At 56.6% G+C, this 22,681-nt stretch overlaps 1 protein-coding gene across 2 annotated transcripts; it reads left to right on the top strand.

The window, feature by feature from the left end:
* The first annotated feature begins 1,060 nt into the window (after nt 1–1,060).
* Grk6 (G protein-coupled receptor kinase 6) lies at nt 1,061–17,764 on the top strand. Of its 2 annotated transcripts, XR_016533702.1 has the most exons (17): nt 1,061–1,250; nt 6,187–6,282; nt 7,072–7,184; nt 7,321–7,398; nt 7,559–7,659; nt 7,887–7,979; nt 8,670–8,733; nt 8,850–8,990; nt 9,263–9,453; nt 10,169–10,206; nt 10,289–10,378; nt 13,141–13,349; nt 13,454–13,591; nt 15,526–15,663; nt 15,740–15,874; nt 16,615–16,876; nt 16,980–17,764. XR_016533702.1 is itself a non-coding variant. In XM_090325473.1 (16 exons), exons 1-16 carry the CDS (start codon nt 1,199–1,201, stop codon nt 16,668–16,670), a joined length of 1,731 nt encoding a protein of 576 aa, XP_090181599.1. In that variant the 5' UTR covers nt 1,061–1,198; the 3' UTR covers nt 16,671–17,764. The 2 variants fall into 2 exon arrangements, 1 of the variants encoding a protein (XP_090181599.1); XM_090325473.1 differs by having other exon boundaries at nt 16,617–17,764.
* The last annotated feature ends 4,917 nt before the right edge of the window (nt 17,765–22,681 follow it).

Below are 22,681 nucleotides of genomic sequence, written 5' to 3'. Positions count from 1 at the left end.
AGTTCCTCGTCTAGACAGCATCCACGCTCCCTGCAGCCTCCATGCAGCACGGTGACCCTTCCCCCGGCCTCCTGTCCTGCAAGCCCCGAGCTGGGCTCTGGTGGGGGCACCCCAGGGCTCTTCAGCCATCTGGCGGAGTGCGGGTGTCTGGAGTGGATGAGGAGCCCCGGGGGGGTGGGGTGGAGGAAGTGGGATGTCATCCGGGCCTCGCCCCCCCTCCCACGCCCGTCCCCAGTCCTGGCCCTCGAAGGCCCCACACCTGCACCCCAACCTCCAGGAGGGGTAGCGCTGCCTTATAAGGCAGCAGAGGCCCAGGGAGGGCGGAGGCCCGGCGGGTGGGGTGGGGAGAAATCACAACATCCGGCTGCAGGAGCGGGGCGGGGCGCGGGTGCCGGCCGCCGCGGGACTGGAGGCGTCGGGGGTCCCCGCGGGACCAGCACCCCGCCCCCCCACGTCCACCTCCCTCAGCTTCCCCGGTGCCCCGTCCAGGACCAGCCGAGCCAAGGCGTTACGACGGGACACAAGTCCCCAGCCACCTCCAGTCTACCACGGAGAAGTCCCGGAGCCCCAGCGTGGCCCCCACAAAACCCTGGAAAAGCCACCCGTGGGCGCGTCGTTCGGGCTAACACGCCCCTCGGATGTAACCCAATCGGGTTGCAGAAGCGGGAATGACAGACGTCTCCTTCGTCCAATCACACCTCCCGCCTCATGGGCGTGTCCCGAAGGTCTCCCGCCTCCGTCTCCCCCCCAAGGAAGGCTCGGCCCTAATTGGCAGTTCGGTATCCTACGAAGGCCCCGGAATTCGAACCTAGCGGCTTAACCCCGCCCCCAGACCAATCCGGACGAGCTTACGTTATTAGTCCCGCCCTTTGTTCCTTTAGGCCAATCGGTGTCTCGGTGGGCGGGGAAAGATGGAGAGGCCGACTAATAGAGAGGCGGCGCGGGGAGCATCCGCGCTGTTATTGGTCCGGTAAAGTAAACAGAGGGCGGGGCGGGGCGGGCCAGCGCCCCGGTGGCCCCCGGAGAGGGCGGAGAGTGCGCGGCGGGCGGCGGCGGCGGCGGCGGCCGGGGAGGCCCGGAGGCCGCGGCGCGGTCACTGCGAGCCGAGCCGCGCCGATCGCCGTCGGTTCCCCCGGCTCTCGCAGAGCAATTCCGGCCGGGGGCGCGGCCCGGCGGGGCCCGGCGGGCGCTGCAGCTCATGGAGCTCGAGAACATCGTAGCGAATACGGTGCTACTCAAGGCCCGGGAAGGTGAGGCAGAGCCGGACACGGCGGCCGGGCCCGGGGTGGGGGGGGTGTGGGGACCCCCGGGGGGGCTCGCGGCCCCCCGAGCGCCGCGGGCCACCCCAGCCTCCCGACGCCCTGGGAGCGCGGGCTCCGCCGCCCGGACCCCACGCCGACATCAGCCCTTCCGGCCTCCCGCTCCGCACCTGCCCGCCGGCCGCCGGAGCGGGGCCCGGGAAGGGGCGGGGGTGAGGCCGCCGCCCTGACGCCGGGGAGGGGGCGCGGGCTGGGGGGGGGGAGGAGAGCGCGCCCCGAACCCGGGAGAGACCCCCGGAGGCCTCCCCAGGGGCGGGGAGAGGAGATGCCCCACGTGCCCGGCCTGGGCCCGCAGCCTGTGGCCAGCACAGAAGTTGGTGATGGGGGAAGGGCTGGAGAATGAATGAATGAATCGATGAATGAATGAATGCTTTTGCCAGCCTCATCCACCCCGCAGCTTGTGGTCGCAGCCTCTGCTCCCAGCGGATGTGCCCCGGGGACGTGGAAGACGCGGGGCTGCATGGGGTGGGTCAGGATTCTGGCTCTCAGGCAGGTGCCATGCGGGGCTGTGGTGAGGGCTTGGCGGTGAGAAGCTTGTTTGGACAACCGTGTGTGGCAGACCCTGAGTGTGTGTGTGTGTGTGTGTGTGTGTGAATTGGTGTGCACAGCGTACACATGTGCGCTGGTGTGCGGGGCTCCTCCTGGACAAGGTGCCTGGTGACGAGCATCTGGGGAGCCACAGTAGCCCAGGGGACAGGGGACCAGACCCCCTCCTTACTGCCTTGTGATCCCTGCACCCTTCACCTCAATAACAGGAATCACTGGACACCCACGCTGTGCCCACTCTGTCCAGGGTGCTGGGGAGACACCAATGCCACCCTTCTTTTTTTGGGGGTGGGGTGGGGGGGAGGACTGCAGAGCAGAGAGATGCAGAGAATGTTCCACTTTTTGTGCTGAAACTCAGCCTAACTCATCTGCTTCACCTGTGTGTGCAGACCGGAAGCAGGCTCCAACCAGAGACCAATCCCGGGTTACCTAGTGAGATGGGGATAGAGCCAGGCCTTGGAGTTGTGGCCAGTCTGTAGGCAGCCCAAAGGAGACCTCCCCCCCACTTCATGGTACAGCACCTGGTGCCCTCTGCCCACCCAGTGCTTGTCACCTCAGGGAGGGGCTGCCTGGAAACAAGCATGGCAGGCTGGGTCCTCTAGTGCCCAGGGAAAGCTGTCTTATCTCCTGTCCCTTATCAAGCCCAGGGGTTGGGCCTTCCTCTCAGCCTCTGGGGGCATCTGCTGATTCTGTTCTGCCTCGTCATCCAGCTAGCCAGGGAGGAGGGGTGGGGACAGCCTGGCCGCCCAGGCCTCCATTCTTAAGGCTACAGCCAGTTGGGGCCTCAGGCCTGCTGAGGGCACTGCTTTACCTTGCCAGACCATAGGGTTCTCTTTGAACAAGCTTTGTTGGGTTGTGGTCAAGTGCCCGGATGGTGTGGCTAGACTGAGGACTGGTGCCCCCACTAGAACACTCTTACCCCAGCTGGCTCTGCCCTTTGATCGGTGTGTGTGTGTGTGTTTCTGTAATGGGACTTGAACTCAAGGCCTGGGCTCTATGTCAGCTTTTTCACTCAAGGTTGGTGCTCTACCACTTGAGCCACAGCTCTCCATCCAGCTTTTTTTTTTCGTAGGTAATTGGAAATAAGATTGTGATGGACTTTCCTGCGCAGGCTGGCTTTGAATTGAGATTCTCAAACTCTTGAGTAACCAGAAGCCATCGGTGCCCAGTTTTGCCCAGACTCATGAATTGGCTGTGTCAAAATCATGTAAACCTTGGTTTGATTTAGCTCTTGGTAAAGGCTAGGTGGGTTTTGTTTTGTTTTTGCCAGTCCTGGGGCTTGAGTGCAGGTCCTAAGCACTGTTCTTGGGGCTTTCCTCAAGGCTCTACAGTGCTCTACCACTTGCAGCTTTTTTTTTTTTTTTCCATCTATGTATGTAGTACCGAGGAATGGAACCCTGGTCTTTGTGCATGCTAGGCAAGCACTCCATCACTAGGCCAAACTCCTGGCCCGCTAAGTGTGTTTGAAGTCTGAGAGGAGCTTGAGTTGTGAGAGCTAGGTTCGAATTCTGCTAGGGCTCTGTGATCTTTCCGGGGAAGTGACTCCATGATCAGAACCTCAGGTTCCTCATGAAGTCAAACCCACTCTAGTAGTCACTGTGATAGCTGAGTAGGGGAGTGGGCCTTCACTTGGTTTTCCTTCTTTATCTAGGGGCTGAGGAAGGGGGGCTGGGGGGGAGGGGGAGGGGGAAGGGGAGCCCCACAGATGGGCAGCCAGTTCCAGGACAGGACAGGATATTTGCATGTGACTTTGCTTTTGCCTTGATGTGGCCAGGAGGAGGGGTGTTGGGGGGAGGAAGTAACTGGGGTGGGGGAGGTGGATAGAAGGCTGGGTGAGAGCTGGGGAGGGCTGGGGTAGAGAATGGGAGGAGTTCCCCTTCTGGGGAGCCCTTGCCCCGGGGTTAGGCGGTGGAAATCTGTTCCTGTCAGTGAAGCAATGACCAGTGCACAGGGGGTACAGGGTGCCTCAGCAGCCAGCAAGTTTCTCAAGGGAACAATGCAACACTTCCTCCCCTGGACAACTTCTTTGGGGCACCCACTGAAGGACCCCCGACACGCTCCCTCCCTAAAAGGCAGATAGAGCCTTCTTTCCTGTTGTCTACTTGCACCCAGGCTACATGGAAACTGAGGCCAGGCAAGGAAAAGTGGTTCTCTAAGGCTATAACTGAGTTCTTTTTTTTTTTTTTTTCTCTAGTCCTGGGCTTAAACTCAGGGCCTGGATTCTGTCCCTCAGCTTCTTTGGCTCAAAGCTACCACTGGAGCCACAGTGGGGTACAGTGGCTCACGCCTGTAATCTCAGGAGGCTGAGATCTGAGGATCAAGGTTCAAAACCAGCTTGGGCACAAAAGAACCTGAGACTTTTCTTTTTTCTTTTTGCCAGTCCTAGGCTTGAGCTCAGGGCCCGAGCATTGTCCTTGGATTTTCTCAAGACTAGAGCTCTACCACTTGAGCCTCAGCACCAATTCCAGCTTTTTTCTACGTATGTGGTCCCAAGGAATAGAACTCAGGTCTTTGTGCATGCTAGGCAAGCATTCTACCACTAGGCGAAACTCCTGGCTGAACCTGAGACTCTTTATCTCCAATTAACCTCTAGAAAACTGGGAAGTGGGGCTTGGCTCAAGGGTAGGGCGGTAGCCTTGAGCTGAAGAGCTCAGGGACAGCGCCCAGGCCGCATTCAAGCCTCCTACCCACAAAAACAAAAACAAGAAAAGAGTCCCTTGGAGGACTTAGGGGTAGAGTCCTGGGTTCAATTCCTCAGTGCCATAAAAAAAAAAAAAGCCGGAAGTGGTGCTGTGGTGCTGTGGTGCCTTGAGCAAAAGAAGCTCAGCTACAGTGCCAGGCCGTAAGTTCTAGCCCCAGGACTGGCAAAAAAAAAAAAAAAAAAGACTGAAAGAAAGAAAGAAAAACAGTGGCATGGACTTCTCTGTCTGGGGCTGGCTTCTCGTTGTGATCCTTACATCTCAGTCTCCTGAGTGATTAGGATTACAGGCGTGAGCCACCAGGGCCGAGCTTTGTAACTGAGTTCTTTGGTGTGTGTGTACCAGTACTGGGACTTGAACTCAGAAGCCTCTTGGTGGGGCCGGGAGTTTGGCCTAGTAGTTAAACTGCTTGACTAGCATGCATGAAGACCCGGGTTCGATTCCTTGGTACCACATACATAGAAAAAAGCCGGAAGTGGTGCTGAGGCTCAAGTGGTAGAGCTCTAGCCTTGAGAAAGTCCAAGGACAGTGCTCAGGCCCTGAGCTCAAGCCCAAGACTGGCAAAAAAAAAAAGCGCCTCTTGGTTTCACTTGGCCTTTTCACTGCAGACACCTCCACTTCTGACCTTTGCCTCATTTGGAAATAAGAATCTCCAATTAAGAGTCTGATAGACGCGCCCCAGTGGCTCACACCTGTAACCCTAGATAGTCAGGAGGCGGAGATTTGAGGATCATGGTTCAAAGCCAGCCCAGGCAGAAAAAAAAAAATGAATGGAGATTCGTATCTCCAATTAATCATGGAAAAGCCAGAAGTAGAGCTACAGCTCAAATGCTAGCACACTAGCTTTGAGCAAAAGAGCCTAGGGACAGCATCCAGGCTATAAGTTCAAGCCCCAGGACTGGCCCAAAAAAAACCCCAACTTTCTTATGGGCAGACTAACCTTCCCAGATCTGAGATCTGATCTCCCCCTCCCGAGTTGCCAGAGATCAGAGGTGTGAGCCGCCGATTGCTGGCTTCAGCCCCTGCTGGCCCCATCATAAGGCCTGTGGTGATGGCTGTGGATCTGAGGACACATGGAAAAGTTGAGGGCTATAGAAAGTCGGCAATGAGCCCGGGGTCTATGCAGCCCAGGCTTTTGGTTCCTTCTCTTCTTCATGGCCTACGCACCAGTCACCTCTCTGACGTGCTTTCTGAATTTGCCTGCCGTAGATTTATTTCTTAATCAAATTTCCAGCTGACTTTTGAAAACTCAGAAAAGCTGGCCCACAGAGCCAACGATCCTGTGGTTCAGCCGCTGGGAAGTGGAGTTGTGCTTCTGTTATTGGATGAGGCCTTCCTTAGTCTACTTTGCTACCCTCCTTCCCCACCTCTCCTGTTGTCTTTCCTCTGATCTACATGGAACCGTAGCTACAGATGGGTGTCAGCCGGGTAAACCAAGGCTGGCATCAGAGCTAGGGAAGTCCTGTGGGCACCATAGGAAGGGGCCTGGGATGCCCCGGCGCCCAGCAGGCTGTGTCTGGATCAGGCCCTCTGGACCACCCCAGGCGTCGTTCAGCAGGGGCATGGTGGAAGTGCGCATGCGCATGCGCTGGAGGCCCTGGGCCACCTGGTTGTTTCTGCAGGTGGTGGTGGCAATCGCAAAGGCAAGAGCAAGAAATGGAGGCAGATGCTTCAGTTCCCGCACATCAGCCAGTGTGAGGAGCTGCGCCTCAGCCTTGGTGAGCTCGGGTGAAGATCTGGGGGCTGCTGAAGTGGGGAGGGGGAGAGGATCTCGTGATGCTGGGGAGGGGGGGGAACCCTTTTCCCTCCGTGACCTTCCTCTGGTGCTTGGGAGATGGAAGCCACTCCACGCGGCTCAGTTTCACTTCCTAGGCCTGGGACAAGCAGGGGATCCCAGCAGGGATTGTTGGGAGTCAGCGGGTCTGAGAGAAGCTGAGGAAGCCAGGCCAGGGGGACCCATGGGCCAGGAGGAGAAGCCCACATTTGGGGGGCAGCCAGCCAAGCCAGGCAGTGTGACAGGGTAACGTCGCGGTGGGGACAGATGGGCTCCAGACCCCAGTTCTTGTTATCATGGCCCAGGCCTCCCCCCCCCCCCGGGTCTGGGCACTAAGCGGGGTGCCCCAGTCTCCTCTGATATGGCCAGCCTAGGGGCAGTGTACCCAGGGTCGAGTCCATGGCCCAGCCACCAGCAGCGGAAGCCACAGCTTCCTCTTACACTTTCGCCAGGCAGGCAGCAGGTGTGGGTGGGCCTGGCCCAGGCTGGGCCGGAACCTTGCAGACCACACCCAAACCCCAGATCTGTGACCTATGCGAGTACTGAGAACCAGGAGACAACAAGGGGAAGAAGGCTGCGTGACGTCGGCCTTATTTGTTAACCTCTCGGGCCTTATTCTCACGAGCTTCGTTGGAAATAATAATCATAGGGCCCACTTGTAGGGGGCTACTGGGCTAGAAGGTGTGGGAGGCTGGGGGTGTGGGCAGGTCTGTGACCCCATCTCTACTTGCAGAGCGAGACTACCACAGCTTGTGTGAACGGCAGCCCATCGGGCGCCTGCTTTTCCGAGAGTTCTGTGCCACAAGGCCCGAGCTTACCCGCTGCACTGCCTTTTTGGATGGGGTGGTGAGTGTAACCCGTCCTGTAATCCAGGCCAGCAAGGAGGCCAGACAAAGATCCCAGACCCCATGTCCCCCCCCCCCACCAACACACACCTGTGGCTTCGCCTGGTCTTCCAGCTTCTCTGCCTCCTCTCCTGCAGGCTGAGTATGAAGTGACCCCTGATGAGAAGAGGAAGGCATGTGGGCGGCGGCTCATGCAGAATTTTCTGAGCCACACGGTGAGAAAGCAATGATGGATGGCTAGCTACAGGCAGGGCTATAGGCCCACAGCCCAGGGTGTGTATGGAGGGAGGCCAGCTCTGCCTCCCCCTGCCTTAGAGAGAGGTGACAGGAAGGGAGCCCAGTCCAAGCATTGACCTGTCTGTGATTTGTCCCCAGGGTCCTGACCTCATCCCCGAGGTCCCTCGGCAGCTGGTCGCGAACTGTGCCCAGCGGCTGGAGCAGGGGCCCTGTAAAGACCTCTTCCAGGAGCTAACCCGGTAAGCCCCTCCTGCCCAAGAGCTCGGAGCTATGTGCTTGACCTTGACAATGACATTGGTCCCAGACATCCTCAGCTATAGCCTGGGATGCCTGCGACTCCACCCCAAGGCTCAGTGGGAGGGTTGGCCAAGGATAAGGGTCTATGCGTGTCAGGGAGGCCTGACCCACCAGGCTGGGAATCCAGAGCCGGCGGGCGGCTGACCTGCAGCCAGTCCTTCTCCCCCAGGCTGACCCACGAGTACCTAAGCGTGGCCCCTTTCGCTGACTACCTCGATAGCATCTACTTCAATCGTTTTCTGCAGTGGAAATGGCTGGAAAGGTGAGCTTCTTCCAGGCTGGCTAGGGGAAGCCAGGCCACTGGGGCTTCTCGTGTGTGTGTGTGTGTGTGTACCAGTACTAGGACTTGAATTCAGGGCCTGGGTACTGTCTCTTAGCTTGTTTACTCAAGGCTGGAGCTCTGCTACTTGAGCAACATCTCTACTTCTGGCTTCTTGGTGGTTACTGGGAGATAAGAATGTCCCAGACTTGGGACTGGGAGTTTGGCCTAGTGGTATAGTGCTTGCCTAGCGTGCTTAAAGACCTGAGTTCAACTCCTCGCGGTACCACATATATAGAAAAGCCAGAAGTGGTGCTGTGGCTCAGGTGGCAGAGCACAAGCCAGGAGGAAAAAGCCCAAGGACAGTGCTCAGGCCCTGAGTTTAAGCCCCCAGGACTGGCAGCAAAAAGAAAAAAAAAGTGCTACAGCTTTCTTGCCTAGTCTGGCTTTCAACCTCACGATATCCAGATCTCAGCTTCCTGAATCGCACGAGCCACCAGAGGCCTGGACCACGTCTGGCTTTTTGTTGATTAGTTGGAGATAAAAGTCTTTTTGGGTTTATCTACCCAGGCTGACTTTGAACCATGATCTTCAGATCTCAACCTGGCTGAGCTACTAGAATTACAGGCCTGACTTTCCTCATGGGTCTTGAACCCCAGCTCAGCCCTAATATTTGTTCCTTTTTGTCTATAGGCAGCCAGTGACCAAAAACACCTTCAGGCAGTACCGAGTCCTGGGCAAAGGTGGCTTTGGAGAGGTGAGTGGCCAGTGCCCTTGGCGGCATGCCCAGAGGGGTGTTGGGTAGTCTTGGTCCGGCATATCCACCCCCAGAGAAAGACTGGCTTCCATTGGTCCCATCTACCCCGGCTGCAGGTGTGCGCCTGCCAGGTGCGGGCTACTGGCAAGATGTATGCCTGCAAGAAGCTGGAGAAGAAACGGATCAAGAAGCGTAAAGGGGAGGCCATGGCGCTTAATGAGAAACAGATCCTGGAAAAAGTGAACAGTAGATTCGTAGTAAGTACAGAACGATCTCTCCTTTCCCCTTGGGCCAATGCTGGCTTCTGCTTTCCTCCCTGCCAAGCTGAAGTCTCTGCCCACCATCAGAACCACAGCCTTTCCCTGCCCTGCCCACTCTGTACCTAGGACAATGGCCAGAAAGGCTGGGATGGGGGTGTGGATGCCAGGCTCGGGAAGGGCGGCAACCTAGAAGGGTATTTCTGCAGCTGGCATAGGCCGCAGCCCCAAGGCCCCTGGCCTGAGGGCTGGGGTCGGTCCCCTGACCACAGGTGAGCTTAGCCTACGCCTATGAGACCAAGGACGCACTGTGTCTCGTACTGACGCTGATGAATGGAGGCGATCTCAAGTTCCACATCTATCACATGGGCCAGGCTGGCTTCCCTGAAGCACGGGCCGTCTTTTACGCTGCTGAGATCTGCTGTGGCCTGGAGGACCTGCACCGGGAACGCATCGTGTACAGGTATGGAGGATTGGCTTGCGCTGGGTCCCTTCCACTAGGGCAGCATCCGGGTACCATGGTAAGAGTACTCTCTAAGGATATTGTGTCCAGCCACGAAGCGGGTTCAGGCCCAGCAGTCCCCTACAGTAGCCAGATCTGAGAGCCTCCGACCTAGGCCATGGGGGAATCAGGTTCATCCGGGTGTGAATTTGTGTATTTGTTTGTTTGCTTTGAGGCTGGTCCTGGGGCTTTGACTCAGGGCCTGGGCGCTGTCCCTGAGCCTTTTCATTCATGACCAGGGTGGTAAACTACTTTGAGCTATAGCTTCCCTTCTGGTTTTCTTGTAGTTCATTAGAGATGGTCTCATATACTTTCCTTCCCTGGCTGGCTTTGAACCTTGATCCTCAGATCTCAGCATCCTGAGTAGCTAGGGTGACAGGCGTGAGTCACATGCACCTACAGAAGTCAGATACAAAACAGGAGGGGCTCCATGGTATCAGCTGAGCAAGGCCCCTTGTGATGTCCCGAGACCCTCGGTGTCGAAGTCCCCTTTTTACTTGCCTAGAAAGTTCCCAGAAATCTTCCTCTCATAGATCCTTCATCTGCAGAGCTGTCTGTCTTGCTGGTAGTCCGTGGGCCCTCCGCCATGTTGGAGGTCCATGGGCCAGGCGGGGGTTGGCCGGTCTGGCTTCCTGGCACTCTGAGTGATGTCTGACCCTGCTCTTCTCTCCTCCAGGGACCTGAAGCCGGAGAACATTCTGTTGGATGACCACGGTGGGTGGAGAGGCCCAGGGTGGGGGCAGATGCGAAAGGGATTCTGAGCCCCTTAACATGCGTCTGCTTCATCTCCCTTCAGGCCATATTCGCATCTCCGACCTGGGACTGGCCGTGCACGTGCCCGAGGGCCAGACCATCAAGGGTCGGGTGGGTACTGTGGGTTACATGGGTAAGTTGTCTTCCTGCGGGCCAGGCCACCCCTCTCCCCTCTCACTGATCTGGGCCCAATGCACCTACTACTGTATGGGGATCTCCTGTCCTAAGAGTAGCCAGGGCTCATATGGGTGCAGGTACAGTTGTTGGACTTTAAGAAACTGGCACTCAGCTGGATCTACAACAGTATTCATTCACTAAATGAAGACCTGCGATTGGCTAGGCCAGCAGGTAGCCACCAGGGATTGGAGAAGGGAATTGAAACCTTTTTTTTTTTTTTCTTTTTTTTCCCCGCCAGTCCTGGGCTTGAGCTCAGGGCCTGAGCACTGTCCTTGGACTTTCTCAAGGCTAGAGCTCTACCACTTGAGCCTCAGCACCACTTCCGGCTTTTTGCTATGTATGTGGGGTACCAAGGAATCAAACCCTGGTCTTTGTGCATGCTAGGCAGGCACTCTACCACTAGGCCAAACTCCCGGCCCCCCCCCTTTTTTTTTTTTTTTTAAAGTCACTAGTGGGGCTTGGGCTCTGTCCCTGAGCTCTTCAGCTCAAGGCTAGTGCTCTACCACTTTGAGCCATAACACCACTTCTGGTTTTCTGGTGGTTTGTTGGAGATAAAAGTCTCCTGGACTTTTGTACCTGGGCTGGCTTTGAACCATGATCCTCAGATTTCAGCCTCCCGAGTAGCTAGGATTACATTATTATTATAATAATTATTTTGTGGGCTGGGAGTTTGGCCTAGTGGTAGAGTGCTTGCCTAGCATGCACAAAGACCTGGGTTCAATTCCTTGGTACCACATACTTAGAAAAAGCCAGAAGTGGTGCTGAGGCTCAAGTGGTAGAGTTCTAGCCTTGAGAAAAATCCAAGGATAGGGCTCAGGCCCTGAGCTTAAGCCCAAGACTGGCAAAAAAAATAAAAAATAAAAAAATAAAAAAAAATATATATATAGCACACTAGCACTTGAGCATCAGCTCTACTTCCAGTTTTTTTGTTGGCTAATTGGAGATGAGTGGCTGACTTCCTTGCCTGAGGTGGCTTTGAACCTCAGTCCTCAAATCTCAAGTCCTGAGTAGCTAGGATTATAGATGTGGGGAACCTTTTCCAGTTCTAAGCAGGTCTTCCTCTAAGCTGCCCATTCTCAGAGTAGGTGGGCCCATTTGAAGTGCAGGCAGGTGGAAAGGCTGAGGTATGACCTTGTGACATAGTAATCTCAGCTCTAGCAAGGATGAGGAACCTTTATTCTGCCAAGGGCAGAGTAAACTTGAGTTCTTTTTTTTTTTTTTAATTGTAATTTGCCAGATAGAAGGTGCGTTAATTCACATACATTGATACCCTTTCACATGTCTTGGTACCCATTACCCTTCCCCCCCACACCTCCCACCCGTCTGGTTTTCCCCCCTTCCCTATCAGATTTCAAATAACCAAATACAAATAAATTCAATATATCAGATAACAAAATGAGATACTGTAACAATATGAGATAACCAAGGGACAGCAAAGGAGATGAGAGACAACATAGTACATTAAGGACAACAATCATTCGTAAACTTGAGTTCTGAACTCAAGGCCTGAGCGCTGTCCCTGAGCTTCTTTTGCTCAAGACTAGCACTCTAACTGGAACCATAGAGCCACTTCCAGCTTTTTCTGCAAGTGATACTGAGGAATCAAATCCATGGATTCATGCATGCTAGGCAAGCAGTCTACTATTAGGCCATGTTCTCAGCCCCCCCACCCCCCTTTTTTTTTGGCTGGGTAATTGGAGATACAATTGGACTTTTCTGGGTAGACTAGCTTTGAATCATGATCCTCAGATCTGAGCCTCCTGGGGTAGCTAGGATTCCAGGCATGAGCTCTCAGCACCTTTATGAAATCTTTAAATCACCTAGCTAGTAGCTACATGGGCTCAGTTTGAGCTATAATTTGTATTGAAGTCAAACTATTTTTTTTTAAATAATTTGTGTTGGCCAAGACATGTGAAAGGGTATCAATGTATGTGAATTAATGTACCTTCAATCTGGCAAATATCATGTAACCCTTTTACTAATTACAATAAAAAAAAGAAAGAAAAAGAAAAAAAAACAGGCAAAAAAAAATAATTTGTGTTGGTTGGCAGTATGTAATAATACAGAAATACAGATAGTATCAGGTGAAAATACAAAGCAGGTTTCTGCGCTGGAGTTGTTGCTCATTGGTAGAGTAATTGCCTAGCATGTATTCATTCTTGGGGTTTCAAAAGAGAGGGGAGGGGCCGGGGTTTGGCTTAGTGGTAGAGTGCTTGCATAGTAAACACAAAGACCGAGATTGGATTCTTCGGTACCGCATACATAGAATAAAACCCAAATATGGTGCTCTGACTCAAGTGGTAGAGCTCTTTGAGAAAGCCCAAAGACAGTGCTCAGGCTCTGAGTTCAAGCCCCAAGATTGGCCAAAAAAAAAAAAAGGAGGAATAGAGGTAGGCTGGCTCATCCTAGCTATTCAGGAGGCTGAGATGTGAGGACCATGGTTTGAAGCCAGTCCAGGCACAAGTCTTTGAGGCTCTTATCTCCAGTGAACCACCAGAAATCTAGAAGCGGATTTGTGGCTCAAGGGGTCGAGATTTAGCCTTGAGCAAAAGAGCTCAGGGACAGCATCCAAGCCCCAGGACAAACAAAAACCAACCCATGACTTGACTGTTCGGCCAATGGTTGTTGGAGTCAGGCTTCTGATTTCCTGTACTGAGTCCCCCCCACCCGGGGGTCTGAGGTTTCTCCTCAGCTCTGCCTCCTGTGCCTTCTGCCCAGCTCCAGAGGTCGTGAAGAACGAGCGTTACACATTCAGCCCTGACTGGTGGGCCCTGGGCTGCCTCCTGTACGAGATGATTGCCGGCCAGTCGCCCTTCCAGCAGAGGAAGAAGAAGATCAAGCGGGAGGAGGTGGAGAGGATGGTCAAGGAAGTGCCTGAGGAATATTCCGAGCGCTTTTCCCCACAGGCCCGATCACTCTGTTCCCAGGTAGTGTGATAAACAGGAGGACCGGCCGGCCTGAGCTGGGGCTGGGAACATTCCACCCACCTGTCCAACCTGACAGTACCCTGACCATCCCCACCCTGCTGCAGCTCCTCAGCAAGGACCCTGCCGAGCGCCTGGGGTGCCGTGGGGGTGGCGCACGGGAAGTGAAGGAGCACCCCCTTTTCAAGAAACTCAACTTCAAGCGGCTGGGAGCTGGCATGCTGGAACCTCCCTTTAAGCCAGATGTGAGTGCTACCACTTCAATGGCGGTTGGGGTGGGTCCTGTGTGAATGGGGTGGGGCCTGATTGGTATGGCCGGCTCTTGGAGTAGTTGTATTTGTGCTTTTAATTGCAAGTTTTGCAAAGTTCCATCTCATGCTTTACGAAAAGGAGTATGTATAGTATCTACAGATGAATGCACTGGGTATATGAAGTTTGGAAAGCCGAAGGTTGGTCTGGGGTTTGGCATTCAAGGATAAAATGAGGCCAGGAAGAGGTGAGGCTACTCCAGTAGTGTAGAAGGAATTTTCTTTTTCTCCCTACTCCTCTGCACCGCGTTATTGATTATATAGTCTTTTACTGTTCAGCCAGCCCTGGAGACAGAATAACTCATGACAAGTTTCAAAATAAAGTCCAACTGGCGCCAGGCGCTGGTGGCTCAGGCCTGTAATCCTAGCTACTCAGGAGGCTGAGATCTGAGGATCAAGGTTCAAAGCCAGCCCGGGCACAAAAAGACCTGAGACTCTTTATCTCCAAGTAACTTCTAGAAATCAGGGAAGTGGGACTTGGCTCAAGGGTAGGGTAGTAGCCTTGAGCTGAAGAGCACAGGGACAGCGCCTAGCCTGAGTTTAAGCCCCATAATCCACCAAAAAAAAAAAAAAAAAAAGATTCCAGGAGACACCCCCCCCTCCCCTGCATCTCCAAAAGAACCAGCAAAAAACTTGACTGGAGACATGGCTTAAGGGGTAGAGTGCCAGCTGAGCAGGAGTGCAAGATTCTGAATTTGAACACTAGTACCTGAAAGAAGGGGACGGGGGGACATTCTAAACAAGGAGGAAAACAAAAGTCTTAATATTGATGCTCATTGCATCTGATGCCTAGATATCCTCAATCTTCTGGCGCCAATATGTCTCTTCCCAAATCTAGGCCCCCCTCTGTGTCATGCCACAGGGAAGTTCTGATTGGCCAGGAGCAGGTCATGTGCTTGCTTCCTTCTTGGGTCTGGGGGGTTGAGTCCCACTTGAATTGTCACTGAGGAGACCTCAGGTGGGCCTGGTGGATGGTTGTCATCCACATGAGTTTGTTTATTCACTTGACAAATCTTTGAGTGCCCACAGTTGTTCAATTGTCCCTACAAGATGTTTTTGTTTTTTGTTTTTTTTTAAATCGGGCCTGGGGCTGGAACTCAGGGCCTGGGGCGCTGTCCCTGAGCTCTTCAGCTTCAAGGTATCACCCTGCCCTTGAGTCACAGCACCACTTCCAGTTTTCTGCTGGTTCATTGGAAATAAGCGTCTCGTGGACTTTCCTGCATGAGTTGGCTTTGAACTGTGCCACCAGTGCCCAATAACATACCTGACTTGTGTGAACAGTTTAGTTCAAGTTTTAGTGTGGACAGATATACTTTCTCTTGAGATCTATCAAAGCATAGAATTAGGAGTGCTTGCCAGCTGACCGCAGCTCACAGCTATGATCACAGCTACTCAGGAGGCTGAGATCTGAGGATCATGGTTCAAAATCAGCCCGGAGCTGGGCACGGTGGCTCACGCCTGTCATCCTAGCTATTCAGGAGGCGGAGATCTGGGGCTGAAGGTTCGAAGCCAGCCTGGGCACAAAAGGACCTGAGATTCTTATCTCCAATGAACCTCTAGAAAACAGGAAGTGGGGCTTGGCTCAAGGGTAGGGTGGTAGCCTTGAAGCTGAAGAGCTCAGGGACAGCACCCAGGCCGAGTTCAAGTGCCATGACCCACGGGGGGGAAAAAAAAAACAGCCCGGGCAAAAAGTCCCTGTGAGACTCCTCTCCAGTTAACCATCAAAGAGCCTTGCTGTGGTTCAAATGGTAGGGCACCAGAACTGGCACATGCACATGCGTGCGTGCTCGCAGGCACACACACACGTATTTCCTGTGTGCGTGTGCGTGCACACGCAGAGCTCCTGTCTGACCGCTGCTTCCGTCTTCCAGCCTCAAGCTATTTATTGCAAGGACGTTTTGGACATTGAACAGTTCTCCACAGTGAAAGGGGTGGAGCTGGAACCCACCGATCAGGATTTCTACCAGAAGTTTGCCACTGGCAGTGTGCCCATTCCTTGGCAGAATGAGGTGAGGGCTGTGTGGCAGGTGGGCCCGGGGGGCACGCCAGGCATGGCTGTCAGGGCTAAGTCAGTGTTCTTGGTAGATGGTGGAGACCGAGTGCTTCCAGGAGCTGAACGTCTTTGGACTGGATGGTTCGGTTCCCCCCGACCTGGACTGGAAGGGCCAACCGCCTGCACCCCCCAAGAAGGGACTGCTACAGAGACTCTTCAGTCGCCAGGTGAGCCCAGCAGGGTCCCATCTGGACCCCAGCTTGGCTCTGTGGGGCTGGCGGGGAGGAGCTGGGGAGAGGCCCTGCCTGCGGTGCCCAGCGTCTCTGGCCTCATTCCCTCCTGCCCCCACCCCTGCCCCGGCTCATGGCCTCTTTTCTCTTTCCAGAGGTGAGCAGTGTGGGCTTCCCCGTGGGTTGGCCTTGCTGTCTGGCCCCGGGGAGCCCCGGGCAGTCCTTCCATGGCAGAGGAGAGATGTAGGAGAAACAAGTCTGGTGCCCTCTTCCCTCCTGGCTGTGGAGTTTCCCTGCGTCCCGGCCCTCAGGCTGCTGGCATTGCAGAGCCATCTGTCTCCCTGTGCCCGGCCTCTGTCCAAGGACTGGACCGAAGCCTCGCCCTGGGAGCTCCCTCTTCCTCTACACCATGTTGTTGCCAAAAGCAGGCACCGATGCCCTGTGGCCACCCATGTACGGCCTGAGCTGCTGCTCCAGGCCCTCGTGGGCGTGACGCTGGCTGGTGCCCAGCCTTGCTGCTGGCAGAGCAGTGACGTCACGGGGAGTGACACCGTCGCCCGGTGATGGCGTGCTATATGATGTCATCGCCAGGCCGTGGCATCCACGGCGGGTGTGACGTCATGCCTCGGTGGTGACGTCATGCCTCGGGTGGTGACGTCGCCTCGCCCATGGCTAATGGCATCTGCCTCTGCCTCTCTCTCTCTCTCTCTCTCTCTCCATGTCTTCCCTGCCCCTCTAGGATTGCTGTGGGAACTGCAGCGACAGTGAGGAAGAGCTCCCCACCCGCCTCTAGCCCCCAGGCCGAGGCCCCCCCCACCGGTGGTTGGCGGTAGCAGCCTCTCTCCCGTGCTGTTGACGGTTTCGCACAGTGATCTCCCCCATCGCCCACTGCAGTCGTGGCTGGGGAAGGTAGCCGGAGCTGTCCTGCAGCCTCTGCCCCTTCCGCCCCTCATGGCCTGGCTGAGTGTGGCGAGCTGTGGGGCCAACCCTGGGACAAAGGTGCGTCCCTTCAGCTCTCCTCTGCGGAGCGCGGGGCTTTCTGTATTTATGTATTTGTACGAATGTATATAGCAACAACCAGAACATTCTGAACTCCCAACAGGAAGTTGGCACCCTGGTCTCAGCTCCCCCCTCACCCCCCACCCGGGGGCAGCCAGCCTTCGCTGGGAGAGCTGGGGGTAGGGGAAGAGTCACTGCCAAACTTGAGGCTGCTCAGATCCAGCCTGGATGAACTGAGGCTTTAGCCAAGACACACCCCTGAGTTCCAGCCATGGCACTGGCTGGCTCTGGCCAGGACTGACCTCGAGACTCGCACCTGCCCTGGCTGCCTTGGGGCTCAGGCCACCTCGTGGGGCCCAGTGCTCTGCCCTTGTGAGAGCTGGAGTTTAAGATGTCCGGATGGATCGTAGGAGCCACTGGACCACTGCCCAAGCTGTCCCCTTGCCTTTCAACTCCCAGGACACCTTGTCCCTTAGTATGAGCCTCATCCTGAAGACATTGGTTCAGTAATGTTCCAGTCCAGGCCATCAGAAGGGGGTACAGGGGGCCCATGCTCCAACATTCCAGAATATTCCCCCGTAACAGTAGACACATGTGCCCAGCAATAATCTTTCCCCCGCTGTGTGTGCGAGTGCGTGCGTGCGTGCGTGCGTGTGTGTGTGTGTGTGTGTGTGTGTGAAGGGGGTAGGGTAAGGCCATCCGTGCCTGTGCCCCAGGCCCCCGTCCTAATCCTTTTCAGACTGTGATACCATCCTGGTCCCAGTGTTAGGGTAGCATGGGGTGACCGGGCCCTGGATTTTCCATATTTAAAGCCAATTTTTATTACTCATTCTGTTCAATGTGAGCTGCCACGTGTCTCTGTGTGAATACAGGCCGAGCACAAACCTGGCCAGATGCCCCTGCTTGCCTATTTCTTAGTTGTGGTGTTCTGGGTGGGTGGGTGGGTGGGGGGTCTTCCTTTTTCTCTGGTCCAGCAGGAAGGGGGAAAGGATTAAAGGTGGAGCCCGTGGCGGGTGGAGGCCCAGGACCTGAGGTGTGAATCCTGGGGTACACTTGCCAGGCAGCCAGCTTGGGGTGTCCTGTGGGCTTTACCCAGTGTGCATTTCACCACTTCCTAAATAGGATCTGACTGTGGAAGCAAACCTTGGTGTGACTGCTGCACCCGACAATCAAAGAAGTCAGGTTCTTTCTACATGTGTTTTGTGTTGCCAACAGCCCGGGGTTTGAACTCATGATTTTGTACTTGCCAGGCAGACATTCTACCACTTGAATCACACCACTGATCCTCTGTGCTTTCATTGTTTTTTCTAATTAGTGCCTTGCATTTATGGTTGGGCCAGCATGGACCCTCGATCCTAGTATTTATGTTTCCTGTACAGCTGGATGACAGCTATACACTTGGCTTTTACTGGCTGAAATTGAAGGAGACAACAATCATCTCTGAAAGATAGGAAATGGGAGTATATCCCAGAGAACCACTTAGCAAATATTGGGAGAGAAGAGTTGTTTGACCATAACTTTGTCTCAGACTTGGTAAACTCGTTCCTGAGCGTCTCCCAGTATCTCCAGCTACCCGAGAATGCTCTTAGCTGGACATGCTGGCTCACGCCTGTAATCCTAATTACCCAGGAGGCTGAGATTTGAGGATCACAGTTCAAACCCAACCTGGTCAGGAAAGTCCGTGAGACTTATCTCCAATTAACCACCACTAAGCCAGAAGTAGAGCTTAGTTCTGGTATGGAGCAAAAGAAAATGTTAAAGACAGTGCTCAGGCCCTGAGTTCAAGCCCCAGACCAGTGCATACAAAAAAGTATGCCCTGTAGCCACTATGCATATTTGTTCTTGCCTATGTGCCAGGAATGCAGAATAGAAACTTTGCAGTTGAAGACTGGGAGTTTGGCCTAATGGTAGAGCGCTTGCCTAGCATGCATGAAGACCCAGGTTCAATTCCTCAGTACCACATACACAGAAAAAGCCAGAAGTGATGCTGTGGCTCAAGTGGTAAGAGCTCTAGCCTTGAGAAAGCCCCAGGACAGTGCTCAGGCCCTGAGTTCAGTCCCCAGGACTGGCAAAAAGAAAAGAAAAACTTCGCAGGTGAGGGTACAAGTCCCAGCCTGGTGGCTTGTCAAACTGGTCGTGTACAGGCTCTTCCCTTTGTCTGGGAAGATGGGCCTGGGAGCTGTATGAGGATCTACTGAAGAAGTCCCAAGGTGACCATCAGGACACGTCTGCTGGGGGAGTGGGTGTTGGATGCCAAGCTGAGCAGCTATTTTAAGCACAGCCAGAAGGTACCCAGCGAAGGGGCCTCTTGCATCTTCCATCAACTTTGAAGGCAGGAAGGAGGGGTGGGAGGGGCCACACAGAGACGTCCAGGGGCAAGTAGCCATTGCAGGGTAGAAAGGGACGCAGGGAGAGGAGCCTGTCCTCCCTGCTCAGGGCTGGAGATGGCCTGGCTAGGTGTTGCTTTGCAGAATCCAGAGCCTTAGCCATGGGCAAGTATCCAGGGCCGTGTGGGTACCAGGAGAATGCGTGCTACAGAATGGCTCTGCTGGGGCCGGGAGTATGGCCTAGTGGTAGAATACTTGCCTGGCATGCACCAAGTCCTGGGTTGGATTTCTCACTACCGCATGCACAGAAAAAGCTGGAAGCAGTGCTCTGTCTTAGTGATCCAGTGCTAGCCTCAGGCACAGAGAGGCTCAGGGACAGTGCCTAGGATCCGAGTTCAAGCCCCAGAACTTGCAAAAAAAAAAAAAATTACTTTGCCTGCCACTGGACCCAAACCCTGTTGTTGAGCTTTCTGTTTGGGGGAGTGCAGTGACCTCTGGGGACCTTCTTGGTCAGAATTAAGCTCGCTTAAATCCTTAGCAGATGAAATTCCAGAATTCTATCTCCTTAAGCCGGCCCACCCCATCCCCCATCCGCCGTGGGGGAGGGTTGGAGGTACAAAGGAATGTGGTGCAGTAGCTGGAGTTAGTGAGATATGTAGGATGTGCTTTAAGAGTCATGGTTCGAGTACAAGGCTACATCTGGAGATGGGGGAGCCCTGACTGGTTGTTTGGTTTCTTTCTCAGCATCTACAAAAGCCTCCCCAGTTTCCTTTGGGGACCCCTTCATCCCTCTCCATATGATTTAGATGGTGCTAGGTTTACACCCCATTTCTATACACGACACCACACACACCCAGGTACCCATGCTGTGATTGTACCATCTGCTACCTAAATTGGTGTGAAAGGGATAGCAAAGGCTTGGCAAATAAAAAAAAAAAATGTAGTTCCAGGCTTGCCCAGAATGTATGAGGCCCTAACCTTGACCCCAGCATGGCAGTAAGAAGAGGTCTAGACAGAAAGGGCCCAGAGGTGGTAAACAAGCTTCTGTAGCCATGTGTGTCTTGGCACTCACTCTTTCTGTCTCAGGCTGTCACTGGGGTTTGAGCTCAGAGCCTGGGCATTGACCCTTAGCTTTTTCACTCAAGGCTGAGGCTTTCTTGGTTGGCTTGGGATTTTGCTAGAATGCCTGGGAAGGAGAGGTTGCTCTCTGTAGAGCGGGGTGGGGGGGGGGGGAGAAGGGAGAGGGCTGTGCGACCTTTTGGGGACCCCCTTCCCTGCGTATGAAGAATAGAAGCATGGAAAGAAGCAGGTTTACAGGCCTGGTGCTGTTTCCCAGACACCCGACTCCAACTGTGACCAAAGCTACAGGCTCACTCAGCCAGACCCCCGTGGGCTCCAGCTTATTTATTTTAGGGTTCTGTGTCTGGCAAGCCAAAATATCCCCGCTGCCATGCTGGTGGAGGGAACATCACCCCTAAAGTGCCATCGTGGGGTCTGGTATGGAAACAGAACTCAGATCAAAGGCCATGGCCCCCTAAGAGCATCTCAGGGTGGGGGCCCTCTTCAGTGGGGGGCATCTTGGGGTGGGGCGTCTCGGGGTGGGGCATCTCGGGGTGGGGGGATCTCGGGGTGGGGGGATCTCGGGGTGGGGGCCCTCTTCAGTGGGGGGGCGTCTCGGGGTGGGGGGATCTCGGGGTGGGGCGTCTCGGGGTGGGGGGATCTCGGGGTGGGGTGTCTCGGGGTGGGGGGTGTCTCAGGGTGGGGGGATCTCGGGGTGGGGTGTCTCGGGGTGGGGGGATCTCGGGGTGGGGTGTCTCGGGGTGGGGGGATCTCGGGGTGGGGCGTCTCTGGGTGGGGGGTGTCTCGGGGTGGGGGGACATCTCGGGGTGGGGGGTGTCTCGGGGTGGGGGGACATCTCGGGGTGGGGCGTCAGGGTGGGGGGATCTCGGGGTGGGGTGTCTCGGGGTGGGGGGATCTCGGGGTGGGGGCCCTCTTCAGTGGGGGGGCGTCTCGGGGTGGGGGGATCTCGGGGTGGGGGGATCTCGGGGTGGGGGGATCTCGGGGTGGGGCGTCTCGGGGTGGGGGGATCTCGGGGTGGGGGCCCTCTTCAGTGGGGGGGCGTCTCGGGGTGGGGGGATCTCGGGGTGGGGCGTCTCGGGGTGGGGGGATCTCGGGGTGGGGCGTCTCGGGGTGGGGGGATCTCGGGGTGGGGGGATCTCGGGGTGGGGCGTCTCGGGGTGGGCGGATCTCGGGGTGGGGGGATCTCGGGGTGGGGGGATCTCGGGGTGGGGTGTCTCGGGGTGGGGGGATCTCGGGGTGGGGCGTCTCGGGGTGGGGGGTGTCTCGGGTGGGGCGTCTCGGGGTGGGGGGTGTCTCGGGGTGGGGGGACATCTCGGGGTGGGGCGTCTCAGGGTGGGGGGATCTCAGGGTGGGGCGATCTCGGGGTGGGGCGATCTCGGGGTGGGGCGTCTCGGGGTGGGGGGTGTCTCGGGGTGGGGTGTCTCGGGGTGGGGGCCCTCTTCGGTGGGGGGACATCTCGGGGTGGGGCGTCTCAGGGTGGGGGGATCTCAGGGTGGGGGGATCTCGGGGTGGGGCGTCTCGGGGTGGGGGGATCTCGGGGTGGGGGGATCTCGGGGTGGGGCGTCTCGGGGTGGGGGGATCTCGGGGTGGGGCGTCTCGGGGTGGGGGGGTCTCGGGGTGGGGGCCCTCTTCGGTGGGGGGACATCTCGGGGTGGGGCGTCTCAGGGTGGGGGGATCTCGGGGTGGGGGCCCTCTTCAGTGGGGGGGAGGGAGGTGCACTGGGGCTCCCCACGGCTGGGGCCCCCCTCCCCGCCCACCGTGCCCGCGGCGCCCGCCGGGCGTGGCGGAGGCCCCGAGGCCCGCGTGCCCTCCGGGAGGAGGACGGGTGACCCCGCCGGGCCGGGGACCTGACGGTGGGGGGCCCGGACGGCGGGGGGCCCCGAGCCTGCCGCCCCCTCCGCCCCTCCTCCTCCCCGCGGCGCGTGGCGGGCGGGGGATGGGCGTCCGCGCGCGCGCACGCCGCCCCGGCACGCGCCGTGAACGCGCCCGTGCGCGCGCCCCGCGCCTCCAGCCCAGCGCTCCGAGCGGCTCTCGCCGCCGCCGCCGCCGCCGTCTGCTCCCGGGGCCGCCGCCGCCGCCGCCGCCTCCCTCCGGCCCGGCCGGGGCTTCCGTCCGCCGGGCCGCTCGCCCCCAGGCCGGAAGCCGAGCTCGCGGAGGAGGAGGAGGATGCCGGGGCCCGTGAGTACCGGGGCGGGGGCCGCGCGGGCGGGTCCGGGGCGCGGGTGGCAGCGGGCGCGGGCGGCCGGGCCGGGGTCGCCGCGCGGGCCCCCCTCCCCGGGGAACGGACCCCCTCCCCAGCCCGCCCCGGGGGGGGGGAGGAGGAGGAGGAGGAGGGAGGGAGGGACGAGCGGGCGCCCGGGATCCGCCGAGCCGGGCGCGAGCCGCCGCCGGTTCGCTT

The sequence above is a fragment of the Megascapheus bottae genome, chromosome 38 (genome assembly GCF_031878675.1).
Source record: "Megascapheus bottae isolate mThoBot1 chromosome 38, mThoBot2.hap1, whole genome shotgun sequence".
Classification (NCBI taxonomy): Eukaryota; Metazoa; Chordata; class Mammalia; order Rodentia; family Geomyidae; genus Megascapheus; species Megascapheus bottae.
The sequence above is the reverse complement of the archived record's forward strand: the minus strand, read 5'-3'. Positions and strand labels throughout refer to the sequence as shown.